Source organism: Acinonyx jubatus, chromosome D1 (genome assembly GCF_027475565.1).
Source record: "Acinonyx jubatus isolate Ajub_Pintada_27869175 chromosome D1, VMU_Ajub_asm_v1.0, whole genome shotgun sequence".
Taxonomy (NCBI): Eukaryota; Metazoa; Chordata; class Mammalia; order Carnivora; family Felidae; genus Acinonyx; species Acinonyx jubatus.
This window is the reverse complement of record NC_069390.1, coordinates 55,241,689-55,261,731: the sequence shown is the minus strand read 5'-3', so window position 1 is coordinate 55,261,731 and position 20,043 is coordinate 55,241,689. Positions and strand designations below refer to the sequence as shown.

The 20,043-nt window shown below is 35.7% G+C and overlaps 1 protein-coding gene and 1 non-coding gene across 8 annotated transcripts in view; both read left to right on the top strand.

Annotated features, from left to right (window-relative positions):
• The window catches only part of FCHSD2 (FCH and double SH3 domains 2), a 294,180-nt gene that overhangs the window by 211,999 nt on the left and 62,138 nt on the right, over positions 1–20,043 (top strand). For 5 of the 7 annotated variants that reach the window (XM_027039763.2, XM_027039765.2, XM_027039762.2 and 2 more), the window contains 3 exons: positions 2,520–2,642; positions 13,715–13,810; positions 15,082–15,153. In XM_027039763.2, coding sequence (XP_026895564.1) covers positions 2,520–2,642; positions 13,715–13,810; positions 15,082–15,153 — 291 coding nt within the window. The remainder of the gene's footprint in view (positions 1–2,519; positions 2,643–13,714; positions 13,811–15,081; positions 15,154–20,043) is intronic. The other 2 variants (XM_053203647.1, XM_027039764.2) reach the window with 1 other exon arrangement.
• On the top strand, positions 18,694–18,797 carry LOC113593817 (U6 spliceosomal RNA). Its single transcript, XR_003414181.1, has one exon. It is a non-coding gene; the product is annotated as a U6 spliceosomal RNA (small nuclear RNA).

Below are 20,043 nucleotides of genomic sequence, written 5' to 3'. Positions count from 1 at the left end.
TCAGTTAAAATGACCATTTAGTCCAGTGATTCTCAAAGTATGGTCCCCAGACAAGCAGCAAGTTGTTAGAAAATGTAAATTCTCAGCTCCCCACCACCACCCCAGCCTACTGAATCAAAAATTCAGAGGCTGGGAGCTCATGATGCCTATATTGCTACTTACTGTGTTTAAATAAAAATGCTCCAGTTGTTTCCTGCAAACATGAGGTTAAAACCATCTACCAAGAGCATTTCTAAGGCAAAGCCATGTCAGAAGAATTTATATGTTTCTTTTTTAACAAGTTCATGAAAAGCATGTCTTAAGTTAGGAATTCGTATTCAGACAGTACCAGCAGTCTCCCTTGGGATGTTACATGACTACGTGGAAAGGAATTTTAAGGCATTTGCACTGCCTATATTTAAAGTGCTTGATGGTGCCATCTGGTGGAGTAAGCACTATAGAATGTGCAGCTTTATTACTCAGTGCTTTGGGGATAGGTGTGCATTTTTAAAAAATCAGTGTTATAGTAAAAGTTTAATGGAATAGCCAGACATAAGATGTACAAAGAGTTTATTTACTGTAAAACCTCCATTGAGGATATGATACCAGAACACAAGCAACAAAAGAAAAATAGCTAAATTAGACTTCATCAAAACAAGAACTTTTTGTGCATCAAAGGACGCTATTGAGAAAGTGAAAAGACAGCCCACAAAATAAGAGAATATATTTGGAAGTCATACATCTAATAAAATACATGTATCTGATTATATGAATAACTCTTACAACCCCACAACAAAAAGACAAAACAACCCAATTTAAAAACGAGCGAAGGACTTGAGTAGACATTTTTCCAAGGACAGCATACAAATGGCCAGTAAGCCCATGAAAAGATACCCAACATTATTAGTCATTAGAGAAATGCAAGTCAAAACCACAAGGAGGTACCGCTTGCATGGCTTGAATAATTTAAAAAAAAACAAACAGAAAACAACAAGCATTGATGAGGATGTAGAGAAATTGGAACCTTTATACATGGTTAATGGGGATGTAAAATGGTGCAGCCACTGTGGAAAAGTTTGGCAGTTCCTCAAATAGTTAGACAGAGAATTACCATAGGACTCAGCAGTTCCACTGGTAGGCATATACCCAGAGAATTGGAAACAGATGTTCAAATAAAAACTTATACATAAATGTTCATAGCAGCATTATCCATAATAGCCAAAAAATGGAAACAACCCAAATGCCCATCAACCAATGAATGGATACTAAATGTGGTATATCCATATAAAAGAATATTATTCAGTCATAAAAAGAAATGAAATATTAATACATTGATGAACCTTGAAAACATTATGCCTGGTGATAAAGGCAGGCACAAAATGACACGTGTTATATGGTTCCATTTATATGAAATGTCTAGGCAAACCCTTAGAGGTAGAAAGATTAATGGTTGTCAGAGGTGGGGGCGGCGAGGGAGAAATGGGAGTCACCACCTGATGGATATGGGATTTCTTTTGGGGACAGTGCAGATATGCTGGCCGTAGATAGTACTGATGGTTACACAACATTATGAATGTACTAAAAGCCACTGAATTGTATACTTTAAAATAGCTAAAGTGATGAATTTTATGTTGTGAAAATTTTACCTCAATTTTTAAGACAATTTCCATTGATTGGCAGGACTCCAGAACCTTTTTTTGATTATTGCTATTATTATAGATATATTTTCCCCATAGTTGTTGCTAATATGTATGCTATTTGTTTTACTTTTTTTTTAACCTAAAATTATTTCGTACCTACTTTTGCAACAGTATAGTTACCATAGTTTTTGTTGGTGCCTATATTTCAGTCATTATATATATCATAGCCTAATTATTTTTCAAATGTTTCGTGGTTTTCTTTTTTTTTTTTCTTTCAATTTCAGTGAATCCTACTCTAAATGCTTAAACAAAGAAGAATGTTTAAAATTCTTTATAGACATTTCATTGGTGTTTCTTCAAAAGTGTATTTCTAAATCACTTTTTTCTAACCATTGCTATTGTGTTTTTTTCTCTGACTGCTCTGTAGTAAGAGTATACTAATTTATAATCCTACCAACAGTGGATGAGGAAAAATGGAGGAGATGATTTGACATGATTGCATGTCTACTCTGTTTCAGGCACTGTGCCTGGATCCTTTCACATCCACAGTTCCATTTAACTCCCACACCTACTCTGTTATAAAATGACTACAGTGGTTGATGGCAGTTAATAAACAGATGAACAAAGATTAGAACCCAATAACTTTGTCTCCAAGTGTATCCTGTTTCTACAGCTTTACCAATATTGGATTTTATCTTTTTTAGTTCCTATTTATTAGAAAGATTCAGCATTTTCCCAAGTGATTGTTTACTGGTTATAAGTACGTTTATGTAACAATCTTTATCTTTTGTCCATTTATTATTAATAGATTTTAAACTGAATTTACCTCGTGAACAGTAGGTGTTCTGTATCAAAGCTTTGTCATAATTTTTTTTGCTTTTGTTTATTACTCTTTTACAGGCTCTTGATGGAAATGTGTATGATCACCTGAAGGATTATTTAATAGCCTTCAGCCGGACTGAGCTAGAGACATGCCAAGCTGTGCAGAACACATTCCAGTTTTTATTAGAAACCTCCAGCAAGGTAAGTTACCTTTAGTGAAATATGTGATGTTATTCATTTTAGAATCTAAAATGTATTTTCATACAAACAAAATGAAGTCACCGGTACTTTAGAAGAATGCTTTAAAGGACAAATCTCCTGGAAACACTTTTCCTTCTAACAAAGTTGCATGGTGTTCTTGATGAGTTGGCACAAAGGGGAAAAGGGGAGGTAATGGTACAAGCTAGTGCAGGATATCACTCTGCTGCCATATTGCTTTTGAGATGAAATGATTTGAAGAGTTTTACCTTCGGGGTGCCTGACTGACTCAGTCAGAAGAGCATGTGACTCTTGATCTCAGAGTTGCAAGTTCAAGTCCCACATTAGGTGTAGAGATTACTTAAAAATAAAATCTTTAGGGGCGCCTGGATGGCTCAGTCAGTTGAACCTCTGACTTTGGCTCAGGTCATGATCTCATGGTTTGTGAGTTTGAACCCCACATCGGGCTCTGTGCTGACAGCTCAGAGCCTGGAACCTGCTTCAGATTCTGTCTTTGCCTCTCTCTCTCTGCCTCTCCCCTGCTCATGCGCTGTCTCGCAAATATAAACATTAAAAATTTGTTTAAATAAATAAAATCTTTAAAAGAAAAAAGGGAATTTTACCTTCCACTCAAATAAATTTTGAATGCACTCAACTCATTCATATGGAAGGACAGCAAGGTCATGTGTAAGTGTAAAAAATAATAAAAAGACACAAAAGGGAAGGTAGCATTTTATCACTGATCAAAAAATGAAGGCTTTATCTTGTTTTTTAAAAATTAACCTTACCTCCTACATGCTGTCATTCATTGATGGTAAATCTTTGTTCAAAAGTGTTAGGATCCAGCAACTTTGCTGGCATGTTCACACTGTGTGCAGAGAAAATAAACAAAATTGCTTTTCTTCAGGATCCTGACAAATTAAAATTTTTTTGCAGCATACAAACTGTCCTTTTGAAGATAAATTGTTCTTATGATTAGTAATTTTTTTATTCTGATACATTAAATGCATAGTAAATGTTTCCCAGCTGAATGCATGCATTTGTAAAACTATATTCATTTTGTAACAGCTATTTTTAAAGATTTCGTTCAATCCTCTTTTTTGGCAGGAGAAGCGGGAACTGACTTAATACCTTAAGAAATTGTTTGGAAAGGAATCAGGGTTTCTTAAGAAAAGAAGCATAGACTCTTCTTCCTGAGCACCTCCTTATATATTTATTCTTGTTTTCAGTGTACCATGACTCTATTTCTATTTTTAGAAAAACATTTAAAATATTAATTTGGGGGGCACACAGCTAGGTCAGTCAGTGGAGTATGATCTTGGGATCATGAGTTCTAGCCCCATGTAGGGCCTAGAGTTTACTTCAAAAAGTAGATAGGTAGATAGGTAGGTAGGTAGGTAGGTAGGTAGGTAGATAGATGGATAGAATATTAAGTTGATACAGAAATATAAAAATCACTAGTCTGGTGCTTTGAAATCCTATCATGTTTCTATTTTCCTGGATTTTCCAAAATCCAATACAAGATATAGAAGGATTGATGTATAGAAAGTAGGATGGGTAGAAAGATGGGTAGTTATATGAAAGCAAATGTAGAAAAATGTTAATTGAAGAATCTAGGTAGTGGGTATATGGGTGTTTGCATATAGTTATCTTTATTTTAAGGTATACGTATTTGAAATTTTCTATAAGAGAATGTTGGGGGAATGAGTCTATAAAAACATCTTGGCTTTGTTCTGTTTGTGGAGCGGTTGATTTTTGAATAGTGATCAAACTGTGTATATTTATTGGCCCATTCAGGCTTCCTGTTCCTTTTTTTAATACATTTTGGTAACTTATACTTTCCTAGACAATAGTCCATTTTATTTATCAAATTTGATGGTATATGTGTATAAACTTGGGTACTCTATTGTCGTCTTCCTTTCCATTTCTAATATTGTATGTGCTGTGCTTTCTTTCATTTTGATCAAACTTACCAGTCTGTCTTCTTAATCTCCAAGATCCAGCTTTTACTCTACTTCTTCATGTTGTTGCTATCTCCTTAATACCTGCCTTTATATTTATTATTTCTTTCTACTTTATTACAGTTTATGTGCTTATTCTTTTTCAGGCTTCTTTTTCTATTAGATCCTTTGTTTTAGTCTTTCTTGCAAGTAAATCCACTTAAGGCTAAAAATTTCTTTTTCTACTTTAACTGCATTTTATATGTAGGGGCTTTTTGTTGTTTCTACATTCTCCCCCTTGTTAACCCATGAACTGTTTAGAGATGAGTTTTTCCAGTTTTCATTCAGTGGGAGTATTGTAGTGGGGTAACATTTTTCATTTCTAATTTTATTAGAAATTATATTTTATTACATTTATTTTTATCAGAGAGATTGTCCTCTGACAGAATTGTTTAAAATATCTTTTTCTGAAAATAAGTTATGTTGGATACACTACTTTTAGTTTATAAAACAGGTAAATTTAGTCTTAAAGAATAACTAATATTTTACACAACACTTAATTTTCTAGGAGTTTTAAGCACATCCTCTGAGGCTGATATTATCATGCGCGTTATATAGAAGAAAACAGACTCAGGAAGTTTATATGGCTGCCCGAGGTTACATACTCACACATCGCATTTTCCATGCTCTACTACTATACTGTATTATCTCTTTAGCTTGTATTATTTCCATAGAAAATGAATTAAAAATATATAAACTGGTTTGGACATAAAGAGATAAGCTTTCATTTTTCTCTGCATTCACTCATATGAATATCTTGCTCCCCAGGGATGAGGATAAATGATATCCTCTTCTGTTTATATTGAAAGTAAGAATGATATAACTAGGAGTTGAGCCCTTTGTTCCAAAAACTAGAAGAGCTCATACCTTTAAGTTTTATGCCATGTGCTTTTCTGTTACAAAGAGCTTGTTATGCTATTCTTGTTACACTGCTGAACCCAGCACAGTGATCTGATAACCCAGAGAGAAGTTTGAAAATCTTCAGGTTTTTATTCTACACCATTATTACTTTGTGTTTTTAGGGAGGAGTTTATTCTCCCGCCCCCATCTAAATTGTAACTGTACATATTCTCAAAGATACTGGGGGGGGGGGGGTAATCCATACTGACACACTGTAGCTATTATCGTGTTCTCAGTATCTTTCATCCTCTGAAGAGAAACACCTGGCCCTAGGAGCTTTTGTTTAAGTTTAATTATTTATGAAGCTTGCTCCTTAATATTTTATGAAATGCTTTGTATATGTAACTGAAGCAGATGTTGTCATAAATATTTTGTCTAGGATAGTAACTCCAAAGGTAGTTCTGGCTTTTATAGTTTGTTCACGTGTGCTTGCTTTCTGTCTGCGTAAGGAGACTCCTACCAATTAGTAACATAGCTTTTTAACAGTTCAGAAAAGAAGTGTTATTCTGTATTTTTTTGGAAATTGACTTGTCCGTTATTGCCACTCTTAATACCTTGAAGACTAATCAAAAAGTAAACTTAATAAAATAAAGGGAAAAAAACTATTATCATCTCAAAAGAAACAGGGAAAAGAAAAGACACAGGAAAAACATTTGACAAAATTAAACACTCTTTTATGATAAAAACACAAATTAGAAATAGAAGGGAACTTCCTTAACAGATAAAAGGCATTTATGAAAAACCTACAGTTAACATCGTGCTAAATGGTGAAAATCTGAAAGGTTTCCTTCTAGAGATCAGGAACAAGACAAAGATGCCCATTTTCCCTACTGTACTGGAAGTCCTAGTCAGATCAATTAGTCAAGGAAAAAAGAAGTAGAAGGCATCCATATTGAAAGGGAAGAATGAAATTATCTGTTTTTGCAAATGACATAATTATATATAGAAAATACTATAGAGACCATGAAAAAAGTACTAGAGCTAATAAGTCAATTCAGTGAAATTACAGGTACGAGATCAAAACACAAAAATCAACTATGTTTCTGTACTCACTCCATCAATGAATACACCAAAAGAAAATTAAGACAATTCCAGCTATAATATCTAAAGAATAAAATACCAAGAATAAATTTAAATAAAGGATTCAAAGACTTGTACATTGAGAAACTATAAAACATTGCTGAAAATAATTGAAGAGGACCTAAATAAATGGAAATCATATTTATGGATTGAAAGAGTTCATATTCCCCAAAGCAATCTATAGATTCAATCAATCCCTATCGAAATTCCAATGACCTTTTTTTGCAGAAATGGGAAAGCCTGTCCTCAAATTCATATGGAACTTCCAAGGGGCCCTGAATACCCAAAAACAACATTGAAAAGAAAAAACAAAGCTGAAGGACTCACACTTCCCAATTTCAAAAGTTAATTCAAGATTAATCGAAATAGTGTGGTACTAGCATAAGGACAGACATATATAGACCAATGAAATAGAATTGAGAATCCAGAAATAAGCCCAAACATCTATGGCCAATTGATTTTCAACAAGGTTGCCAAGGCCATTTAGTAAAGAAAGACTACTTTTTTCAACAAAAGACTTGTGCTGAGACAAGATAACCACATGCAAGAGAATGAAGTTGAACCCCTGCCTCACTCCATATACAAAAATTAACTCAAAATGGATCAGTGACCTAAAACTATAGAAGAAAACGTAGAGGTAAATCTTTATGACCTTGGGTTTGGCACCGTGTTCTTAGCTTTGCCATTAAAGCAGAAGCAACCAAAGAAAAAACAGATAATTTGACTTACTCAAATTAAAAGCTTTTGTGCGTTAAAGAACATTCTCAAGAATATAGAAAAGACAGGGGTGCCTGGGTACCTTAGTCAGTTAAGTGTCCAACTTCAGCAGAGGTCATGATCTCATGGTTCGTGGATTCAAGCCCCACATCAGGCTCTGGGTTGACAGCTCAGAGCCTGGATCCTGCTTCAGATTCTGTGTGTCCCTCCCTCTTTCTCTGACCTTCCCTTGCTTGTGTTCTTCCTCTCTCTCAAAAATAAATAAACATTAAAAAAAAAAAAGATTTAAAAAAGGAGAATATAGAAAAGATAGCCCATTAGGATGGGAGAAATTATTTTTTATGACAATTTATTGTCAAATTGGCTTAGATACAACACCCAGTTCTCATCCCAGCAAGTGCCCTCCTCAATGCCCATCACCCATTTTCTTCTCTCCCCCACCCCCCATCAAATCTCAGTTCTCTGTATTTAAGAGTCTCCTATGTTTTGTCCCCCTCCCTGTTTTTATATTAGTTTTGCTTCCCTTCCCTTATGTTCATCTGTTTTGTATCTTAAAGCCCTCATATGAGTGAAGTCATATGATGTTTGTTTTTCTCTGACTAATTTCACTTAGTATAATACCCTCTAGCTCCATCCACATAGTTGCAAACGGCAAGATTTCATTTTTTTTGATTGCCGGCTAATACTCCATTGTATATGTATACCACATCTTCTTTCTCTGTTCGTCCATCGATGGACATTTGTGTTCTTTCCATACTTTGGCTATTGTTGATAGTGCTGTTATCAACATTGGGGTGCATGTTCCCCTTCAAAACAGCACACCTGTATCCCTTGGATAAATACCTAGTAGTGCAATTGCTGGGTCATAGGGTAGTTCTATTTTTAATTTTTTGAGGAACCTCCATACTGTTTTCCAGAGTGGCTGCACCAGTTTGCATTCCCACCAGCAGTGCAAAAGAGATCCTCTTTCTCCTCATCCTTGCTAACATCTGTTGTTGCCTGAGTTGTTAATGTTAGCCATTCTGACAGGTGTGAGGTGGTATTTCATTGTGGTTTTGGTTTGTATTTCCCTGATGATGAGTGATGTTGAGTATTTTTTCATGTGTTGGTTGGTCATCCGGACGTCTTTTTTGGAGAAGTGTCTATTCATGTCTTTTGCCCATTTCTTCACTGGATTATTTGTTTTTTGAGTGTTGAGTTTGAGAAGTTCTTTATAGATTTTGGATACTAACCCTTTATCTGATATGTCATTTGCAAATATCTTTTCCCATTCTATCAGTTGCCTTTTAGTTTGCTGATTGTTTCCTTCACTGTGCAGAAGCTTTTTATTTTGATGAGGTCCCAATAATTCATTTTTGCTTTTGTTTCCCTTGCCTCTGGAGATGTATTGAGTAAGAAGTTGCTGCGGCCAAGGTCAAAGAGGTTTTTGCCTGCTTTCTCCCCAAGGATTTTGATGGCTTCCTGTCTTACATTTAGGTCCTTCATCCATTTTGAGTTTCTTTTTGTGTATGGTGTAAGAAAGTGGTCCAGGTTCATTTTTATGCATGTTGCTGTCCAGTTTTTCCAGCACCACTTGCTGAAGACACTGTCTTTATTCCATTGGATATTCTTTCCTGCTTTGTCAAAGATTAGTTGGCCATATGTTTGTGGGTCCATTTTTGGGTTCTCTACTTTGTTCCATTGATCTGAGTGTCTGTTTTTGTGCCAGTACCACACTGTCTTGATGATTACAGCTTTGTAAAACAGCTTGAAGTCCGGGATCTTGATGCCTCCATCTTTGGTATTCTTTCTCAAGATTTCTGTGGCTATTCGGAGTCTTTTCTCATTCCATACAAATGTTTGGATTGTTTGTTCTAGCTCTGTGAAGAATGCTGGTATTATTTTATTAGGGATTGTATTGAACATGTAGATTGCTTTGAGTAGTATGGACATTTTAACAATATTTGTTCTTCCTATCCAGGAACATGGAATATTTTTTCCATTTTTTGGTGTATTCTTCAATTTCTTTCATAAGCTTCCTATAGTTATCAGTGTGTAGATTTTTCACCTCTTAGATTTATTCCTATGTATTTTATGGGTTTTGGTGCAGTTGTAAATGGGATCAGTTCCTTGATTTCTCTTTCTGTTGCTTGATTATTGGTGTATAGGAATGCACCCGATTTCTGTGCATTGATTTTATATCCTGCGACTTTGCTGAATTCATGGATCAGTTCTAGCAGTTTTTTGGTGGAATCTTTTGAGTTTTCCATATAGAGTATCATGTCATCTGCAAAGAGTGCAAGTTTGACCTCCTCCTGGCTGATTTGGATGCCTTTTATTTCTTTGTGTTGTCTGATTGCTGAGGCTATGATTTCCAATACTGTGTTGAGTAACAGTGACAAGAGTGGACATCCCTGGCTTGTTCCTGACCTTAGGGGGAAAGCTCTCAGTTTTTCCCCATTGAAGATGATATTAGCATTGGGTCTTTCATATATGGCTTTTATGATCTCAAGGTATGTTCCTTCTATCTCTACTTTCTTGAGGGTTTTTATCAAGAAAGGATGCTGTATTTTGTCAGATGCTTTCTCTGCATCTATTGAGAGGATCATGTGGTTTTTGTCCTTTCTTTTATTGATGTGATGAATCATGTTGATTGTTTTGCAAATTTTGAACCAGCCCTGCATCCCAGGTGTAAATCCCACTTGGTCATGGTGAATAATTTTTTTAATGTATTGTTGGATCCAGTTGGCTAGTATCTTGTTGAGGATTTTTGCCTCCATGTTCATCAGAAAAATTGGTCTATAGTTCTCCTTTTTAGTGGAGTCTTTATCTGGTTTTGGAATCAAAGTAACACTGGCTTCATAGAAAGAGTTTGGAAGTTTTCCTTCCATTTCTATTTTTTGGAACAGCTTCAAGAGAATAGTTGTTAACTCTTCTTTAAATGTTTGGTAGAATTCTATTGGAAAGCCATCTATCTGGTCCTGGACTCTTGTTTTTTGGGAGATTTTTAATTAATAATTCTATTTCTTTACTGGTTAAGGGTCTGTTCAAATTTTCTATTTCTTCCTGTTTCAGTTTTGGTAGTGTATATGTTTCTAGGAATTTGTCCATTTCTTCCAGATTGCCCATATTATTGGCACATAATTGCTTATAATATTCCCTTATTATTGTTTATATTTCTGCTATGTTGGTTGTGATCTCCCCTCTTTCATTATTGATTTTATTTATTTGGGTCCTTTCCTGTTTCTATTTGATCAAACTGGCTAGGGGCTTATCAATTTTGTTAATTCTTTCAAAGAACCAGCTTCTGGCTTCATTGATCTGTTCTACTGTTTTTTTAGTTTCGATAGCACTGATTTCTGCTCTAGTCTTTATTATTTCCTGTCTTCTGCTGGTTTTGGGTTTTATTTGCTGTTCTTTTTCCATATCTGTAAGGTGTAAGGTTAGGTTGTATATATGAGATCTTCCTTCTTTAGGAAGGCCTGGATTGCTATATACTTTCCTCTTATAACCACCTTTGCTGTCTCCTGGAGGTTTTGAGCTGTGGTGTTATTATTTTCATTGGCTTCCATGTCCTTTTTAATCTCCTCTTTAACTTCTTGGTTAGCCCATTCATTCTATAGTATGATGGTCTTTAGTCTCCAAGTATTTGTTATCTTTGCACATTTTTTCTTGTGGTTGATTTCAAGTTTCATAGCATTGTGGTCTGAAAATATGCACAGTATGATCTTGATCTTTTTGTACCCCAGTATGTGATCTATTCTGGAAAACGTTCCATGTGCACTGGAGAAGAATGTGTATTCTACTGCTTTAGGATAAAATGTTCTGAATATATCTGTTAAGTCTGTCTGGTCCAGTGTGTCATTCAGAACCATTGTTTCCTTGTTCATTGTCTATTTAGATGATCTATCTATTGCTGTAAGTGGGGTGTTGAAGTCCCCTATTATTATGGTATTCTTATCAATGAGTTTCTTTATATTGTGATTAATTGATTTATATATTTGGGTACCTCCAAATTTGGAGCCTAAATGCTTACAATTCTTAGATCTTCTTGGTGGATAGACCCCTTCCTTAATTATGATATAATGCCCTTCTTCATCTCTTGTTACAGTCTTTATTTTAAAGTCTGGATTGTCTGATATAAGTATGGCTACCCTGGCTTTCTTTTGTTGACCATTAGCATGATAGATGGTTCTCCATTCCCTTACTTTCAATCTGAAGGTGTCCTTAGGTCTAAAGTGGGTCTCTTGTAAACAGCATATAGATAGATCTTGTTTTCCTATCCATTCTGTTATCCTGTGTCTTTTGATTGGGACATTTAGTCCATTGACATTTAGAGTGAGTACTGAAAGATAAGAATTTATGAGCATGTTTTTTTTTTTTTAAGTTTATTTATTTAGAGAGACAGAGACAGCACAAGAGGGGGAGAGGCAGAGAAAGAGAGAGAAAGAGAGCGAATCCTAAGCAGGCTCCACACTGTCAGCTCAGAGCCTGATGAAGGGCTCAAACTCACAAACTGAGAGATCATAAGCTGAGCCAAAATCAGGAGTCAGATGCATAACCAACTGAGCCACCCAGGCACCCCTGGATGGGTATGTTTTTTAAAAGAGTCCTTGTATTTTAGATATCATATTGAAATATTATGGATTAAGGCATATGTCTGAGACTTGCTTCAGTATAGTTGGGGGTGGAAGAGATAGTTGGATCTATTAATGAAACAAGATTGGGCAGGAGGGGCCATTTTTGGAAGTTGGATGATGGTTATGTGGGGATACATTATACCGTTGTCTCTAGTTTTATATATGTTATAATAAAGTTAAAAATATAAAAAAGGTTGTAACTAGAAGGATGATCCTCTTAACTTTTTTTGCATGATGATTAGTGAGGCTCTTAGGGCTGTGTCAAGAGCTTTCACAGCTTAAAACTGGAATCCAGGAAAAGAAAAAAAACACATTTCCCTTTGAGAAGATGTTTATTCAGCCAGCCTTGCCTGACAAAATTTTCCCAAACTCTGTTCACCCCATCTCACCCCGTCAGTCTGGATTAAATACCATCCTCTTTTGTGTTCTCTAAGTACCCTCTACATACTTCCACGGTGTACTTAACTGTGTATTGTCTGGGTCTCCCACTTTCCAGATTATAAATTCCTTGAAGATATTAACCTTGTGTATTCATCTTTATTCATCTATATTCTCCCCTCATCACTGCATTAAACATTGGGTTTGGTAAGCTCTCTCAATAAATTGCTGAATGAGCGATAGGGAACTGGATTTGTGCTGGTAAATAAAATGTAAAATATAACCCCCTACTTTCTCCATATTCTCAATAAACCCTTTTCTGAGGACTACTAAGGTATAGCTACAGAGCTTCTTTAAATTTTTCATATTCTGCCCATCCTCTGGCAGAAGTGCTAATGAAAGATAAGTAAAGGGTAAGTAAGCACTGTAGCAAAATGGAAAATAGGTTTCTGCACAATCAAATGTTGCTGATTTCCATTCATTCCCAGGGTATATAATGCAATGAAGTCTTTTCAGATGGCTTTCTGTACTGTTTTGCTGCATTCTGTGTATCAGAATTCCCCTTCTATATGAATTCCTTTTAGTCTGTCTTCTTGGTCTGCAATAAGATGGTAGTTAGAATGTCACCTCCTAGGGGCACCTGGCTGACTCAGTCAGTGGAGCATATAACTTTTGATTTGGGAGTTGTAAGTTCAAGCCCCGTCTTGGGTGTATAGAGATTACTTAAAGATTTTTTAAAATCTTAAAAATAATAATAATAACCACCTAGAAAAGGTGGCAAGAAATACTATAAAAATAATATTTGGTAGGGTTTCTGGCTGGCTCAGTCAGTAGAGCATGCAACTCTTGATCTCAGGGTCGTGAATTCAAGCCCCAATTTGGGCATGGAGTCTGCTCAAAAAAAATTTTTTTGAATGCGATTTTGTGCTATGTAGAGTGTTATCTAGCAGTTTCCTAGTGGGCGACAATCTCCATATAGCAGACTTTAAGAAGTCTACAAAATTTTATAACTGGGAGAGACCTAAGAGACTAATGTCGTTTCCTATTTTCATTCCGCTGCCCCCATTAAAAAGAACAGCTTTTTGTATAATCACTATCTTTTTGCTGTCTTAAAATATTGCATATTATTTAGTCCCAAAATCTGGGCTAGTTTCTAAACTAGTACTTTCCATATTTAGACTATTGAGAAAATAGGACATACAAGTAACAGCTCTTATCTAAAATGAAAAAAAAATGGATAATTATCATTTTCTTTTGGTCACATAGTGTTGGATGATTTCTCATTTTTGGAAAGCAACAAAATAAGTCTTAAACTTTAAAATACAATTACTGGATATCTTAACCTTATTAAAGACTTAAAGATACTTTATTTTCTCTTTAGGTCGTACGGGACTATAATCTTCAGCTGTTTTTACAAGAGAATGCTGTATTTCACAAACCCCAGCCCTTCCAGTTCCAACCCTGCGACAGTGATACTGTAAGGGAATTCCAGATTTTCATTCCATTTGTTTAAGCAATGTTTGTGTTCAAATGACTGTTATCCTCAGACTAGACAGAAAAAGCTGAGTGTGTGTCTCCTTAATTTTATAACAAAACTGTGAGTATGCAGAGAAACTGACATTTCTTCTTTCTAAAATGTGACTAAAACCCAGTATCTTTATGCAAGCAACTTAAACAAGGTTAAATTATAAGACACGGTACTGGAAACCTGCAAACTGAACTGAGGGAAGAAGAAAAAGTACTCAATAAAATTTTTTTTTCAATTTAAATATAAATCATACTTTCTATCCATGAAATTCTTCACATGTGCATAGTTCCAAAGAAACCAGTGGTTAAATTTTAACCAGAATAGAATCAATAAACAGAGGAGTGAATATGTGCCTGCAAATATTTTGTTTGGCTTTTAAAAAAATTACAGGCCCTTTATAATTCCTTTCAGATTTCTTAGAATGTCAGAGCATTAACATAAATGCCAAATTGGCAATTTTGAAAAAGCAGACATTAAACATACATTTTATCCTTGAGCTAATGAAAAATGTTTGCCATTATTTAAATTAAAAAAAAATAGAACCAAAATGCTAATTTGATAACATAAAGAAAGGCAATCAACTTCTACAAGTTGAAAAAGCACATGTTGGCGTATCTAGCACATTCATTCCATGTAGGCAGGCCAAGAGGGAAGTCAAATTTTATTCATAAGGTCTCTTAGTAAACCTAGAATCAGAACCAGGGGAATTTATGATCTCAGAATTTCATGCTATCAGTTTAATAGAAATCTTTGCTGGAGATATCTTCATTACTTTTCTTACATTTTAAGGAGCCCTGTTAGTGGCTATGTAAAGAAATATAGGAAACCAGCATTTTTCTCTAGATTGTAACTCTTGCCCTTTATATTAGTGCCCTTTTTATCAATCTGCTTTTGCTTAATCACCCAGTGACATTGTCCTATAATTTGACTTCTTTAGCTGAAAGGAATAAAGCTGGGCAATAGAAGATATGGGGTATGGACAGGTTCACCAAGCTTGACTTAAAACTGTGACTAATACTAAATTATTTTATCTTTGCCCATTTTCCTCAAAAACTCAGAATAACTGTAGACTCTTGTCTTACTTGTCCAAGGCTCAACTACAATCTGAAATCCTCCTTTGTTTCTAGACACTGTGCTAAATGTTCTTAGCTGTGTGTCCCTGTTAACCTGAAGATTCTAACTATGCTGTTTTCTGTCCTTGTGCAATCTTTACTGGGCAGAGTTTAAAAGCTGCCCAGCTGGTGGATATTGAGCTCTCCCCTGTCAGTGCTCTGAGAATGACCATAGCTGAGGTATATGGGGGGTGTGGGTCAAGGGTGGGGGAGATGGGATGTGTGGGTTTGCATGTTAATGAAGGGTGGGACTGGTATTGGGATTAAGAGTGTGTGTGTGTGTGTGTGTGTGTGTGTGTGTGTGTGTGTGTGTGTGTGTAAGAGGCCACTGAATGCATAAACTGGGGCTTTCCATTTTCCTTAATATAAACTAAGGTTTTCCTTTCCTATTTATAGTGAGAAGATTGAACTTCTCATTTTTCATCTTGTCTGAAGCACCTTAGTTTTCCTCAACAGATGTGCTGGAAAGGATTGTAGAGCTAATCTTGCCTTTATCAAGGAGAAAACTGAAGCCTTTTTTAATATGACCCAGTTCAAATTGCAGTATTTTTCCTGCAAAAGTCCAAACTGTCCAAATGAAAACAGTCACATATTACTGTCAAAGTTAATTAAGACATGAAATGATTGTTACCCCCCATCCCGCCTTTTTTTTTTTTTTTTGGTTTATCTTTTACTTGCTGTTGAATCGAAATTTCTTGTCATTTTATTTTAATATATGATTTTTTTTTATTTTGTTAACATTTATTTATTTTTGAGACAGAGAGAGAGAGAGAGCATGAAGCAGGGAGGGTCAGAGAGAGAGGGAGACACAGAATCTGAGACAGGCTCCAGGCTCCGAGCTGTCAGCACAGAGCCCAACGTGGGGCTCAAACTCACAGACTGCGAGATCATGACCTGAGCTGAAGTCGGACGCTTAACCGACTGAGCCACCCAGGCGCCCCAATATATGATTATTTTGACTTATGCCTTAAAATGATATACCAAAAAAAAAGAAAAAACTGAGCAAAATGGTTTTATAAAGCCACAATGGTTATGAGTAACAATGATGAGTGGCAAGTTTTGTTTCATGTGACATATTGCTATCTCATGGTTAACACTGAAAGAATTCCTTGTCTTTATTTCCATATAGAGTTACTGATTTCCAAAGTGTCCTGTCTTTATATCCTCAAATAACATTTTTCAGATGATACCAGTAAGTCAAAAATCCTTTCTAGAAAGAGTAATTTTCACCTTTTTTTGCTGAAAGTTTTTAATGCAAGATTATTCCAAGAAGGATATGAGATGTACCCTAAAATTTCCCTTCCTCCTTCCCCAAAATAGGATGTTCTATGAGGGAGAATTGACAAGTACATATATTAAGACCTCAATTTTGGAGAGTCATTCAGCTGTCAAATGGGTCATGCTTGTTTTAGAGATTCATACAGGTGTCGTACAATGAGAAATCATGGGCTTTGGAGTCAAATCCTAGCTATGCCGTTTGCTAGCTGTGCTTACTTTATTTATGTGTTTATATATATTTCACCTCTCTGATTCAGCTTTGTCAGATATAAAATGTTAAAAACTTTACTTGGTTTGAAAATTAAATGAGCTTCTTTAAGCATTTGACTCTATATGCCTAGCATATAGGTGGTACAGAATAAATGTTGACTGTCTTTCCCCCCCCATCTTTCTACAAGACAATCATATTTCACTTTTTTAGGTTTTGCCCCTAATTGCTATAGGAAATACCAAAATATCAAATATGGAAGACAGTATAAAGATAATGAAATCTTATAACACTTTTGTAATCCTGGCCCCTCTGCTCTTAAGTCCCGTATTGATTGTCCCTTGGGACTTCTCTGCTCTCCCTTTGTATTCCACAATGTAGATCTCATCAACCTCTCTGTTAACAGTTTATGAACTTAAAAGGCAATCTGTGTGGAATAAACAACAGCCAGTAGCAAACAATTAGTGTCCATTCTTACTCTTATCATGAGAACATAACTGGTACTTTTCAGTACGTCTGCCCTACATACATCTCAATGTCCCTTCCATTACCAGAACTAGTGATGTGTGCCTTTAAGGACATTTCCTCACATCCTATGAAAAGGACCTCCTATCCTATTTCAGCCTGGGATGGGATGGTATAATACAGGAAACACACATGTCTACATATAAAGACAGAAAAAACCTAAGGAAACTTTTCTCCCAAATTTTCTGGTGAGGATGAGAATACCCTTTCCTGAACTGCAAATAATAAGATCTTCACAGATATCACAAACTGACATTTTCATCACAGTGTCACAAATATAAAAAAAAAAAAAGCTGACAAATTCCTGATACATGATCTTTTCCTGTTATTTTAGCCACTACTTGTGATATTTAATTCTACTGTCTAAAAATTAAAAGTTATAGTAAGGGGCACCTGGGTGGCTCAGTCAGCTGAGTATCCGACTTTGACTCAAGTCAGGATCTCATTGTTTGTGAGTTCAAGCCCTGTATTGGGCTTGCTGCTTTCAACCTATCAGCTCAGAGCCTGCTTCAGATCCTCTGTCCCCCTCCCACTCATCCCCACTTGTACCCTCTCAAAAATAAATAAAAAATAAGTAAATAAAAGTTATAGTAAGTAAAACAGCCATTTGCTGTAATTTAGGACTTTTGCACATTAAATTTTCACTTAAGTGTGGCATTTTATGCATCTGTTAAAAATATGTGCAATATATATAAATCAAACCAACATGCTGTATAGCTTAAACTTATACAGTGATGTATGTCAATTATTTCTCAATAAACCAAGAAAAAATAAATATTTACCAAAAATTATCCTTGTCTATACAAGATTATATGGGATCAATATACCCTACAGGTAAATTACCTGAAAAATTCTCATTGTTAATGAGTGGCTTTATCTGCTATTGGAAATCTTACATTGCATATGCAGTGCTATAGCATTGACACCTGAACATGATAGCACTGTGATAGAGAATTTGTGGAAAATCCTACTCGTGGGTAAATAGGTACCATCCTCCTACCCATATACTGACCACAGTATCCAAAAATGAAAGGCTCCGATTATAGACCTGAGTGTTCCTCTCCAGAAACAGCAGTGCTGGCAGTCAGCTGTTCAGAGGAGGCTGTCCTGTGTTCTTCAAAAAGGACTTACTTGCTCTTTGTTGAAAACCTACCACCTACCACTCATTATAATGAGTCTTGGTGCTTTCTCTGGTTTGGTGCTTTCTCTAACCATCCACATGTATCCAGAGCTTTCCATAGATGCCTTGGTACCGACACTAAGGAGACTGGAACATTCATTTTTTTATCTGGCCTGAGATTATAGCTCTTAAAGCAAAGTCTCTGTGAGAGCTACAAAAATAAAGACATATTCTCATGTGGCTTTTCCAACCAGTCATGCCTCAAGATCTGTTTAGAATGTCAGATACAAGCATTTTTATTGTTTTTCATTTTGCTTTCATGTCATTACTGAAGGGCATGATTGTCTCTTAGAATTACTTTTGGTATTCTAACACCTCTAGTGTGCTTCCCTAAGAGACTGTACACACTCAACCCAGCTATCCAGATGAGTTCCTGCATCTCTTCTAAGCACAAGAGCTGCCATCCAAGTGTAGTCTGTTCCACTTCTTTCCAAGTTGTGCTATATATTTAGAATACGTGGCTTAGAGGGCCACAATCTCTCATCAAAAGTCTTCAGGTCAGGTATGTTTCAAAAATCAGAATTTTTCGGTGCTTTCAGCAGTACATATACAAAAATTAGGACAATACAGAGAAGTTTAGCATGGTCCCTGCTCAAGGATGACACACAAATTCATGAAGCATTCCATATTTTTTAAAAACAAAATATTTTGAATCAATCAATCAATAACATAGGTACCATTTTTAGGATTTTTAGGGGTGCCTGGCAGGCTCAGTTGGTAGAGCATATGACTATTGATATGGGGGCTGTGAGTTTGAGCCTACATTGAGTGTAAAGATTACTTAAAAATAAAATCTTTTTTTTTAATGTTTGTTTATTTTTGAGAGCGAGAGGGAGAGAGAGAGAGCGCATGTGTGAGTAGGGGAGGAACAGAGAGAGAAGGAGACACAGAATCCGAAGCAGCTCCAGGTTCTGAGCTGTCAGCACAGAGCCTGACATGGGGCCCAAACCCACAAACCATGAAATCATGATCTGAGCTGAAGTTGGATGCTTACCCGACTGAGCCACCCAGGCACCCCAAAAATAAAATCTTTTAAAAAATAAAATAAAAGTAAAATAAAATAAAAATGTTAGGTTTTAGAAGAGTTTTCTGTATATCGTATATTTTATAACACCCTAGCAAGGTATGGGGAAGAACTCCCTGATCAAGCACAGTATTTTTGCAGTAAAACATTTGAATAGGCGTACTAAGTAAAATAAATAAGAATTATAAATAACCTCTCTTCAGTTCAAGTCAGATTTTGCCCTAAATGAGCTGTGACTCCAAACTTAACTAAAAAGTAAAACCTGATTTTCCAAGTATTTTGAATTTCAAAATTATGGGATTGTGAACCTATATAAACATGAGTACTAGAAATACAATAACCTATAAAAATCCAGATGCTTTTTACTTGCAAAAGCCCTTTTCAGAAGAAGTGAAAATTAACTTCCTGAAATAACAGTATATTATTAAATTTCATAAAAAATAAAATGGATTAAATATTTAGCACAATAAATATAAACTAAAAAATACAAGTAGTACAAATCCCTTGAATGAGGGTTAATAACTAGATTGTTCCTAGCACATGACATTGGCTTATCAACCCTAACGTTATCTTTTTTTTTAATTTTTTTTTAACATTTATTTATTTTTGAAACAGAGAGAGACAGAGCATGAGCAGGGGAGGGGCAGAGAGAGAGACACACACAGAATCCGAAGCAGGTTCCAGGCTCTGAGCTGTCAGCACAGAGCCCGATGCGGGGCTCGAACTCACAGACCACGAGATCATGACCTGAGCCGAAGTGGGACGCTTAACCGACTGAGCCACCCAGGCACCCCACGTTATCTTTTTTTGAAATTGGTTTGAAATGCTTGTATTTTACTGTGTTCTTGGTTTTCA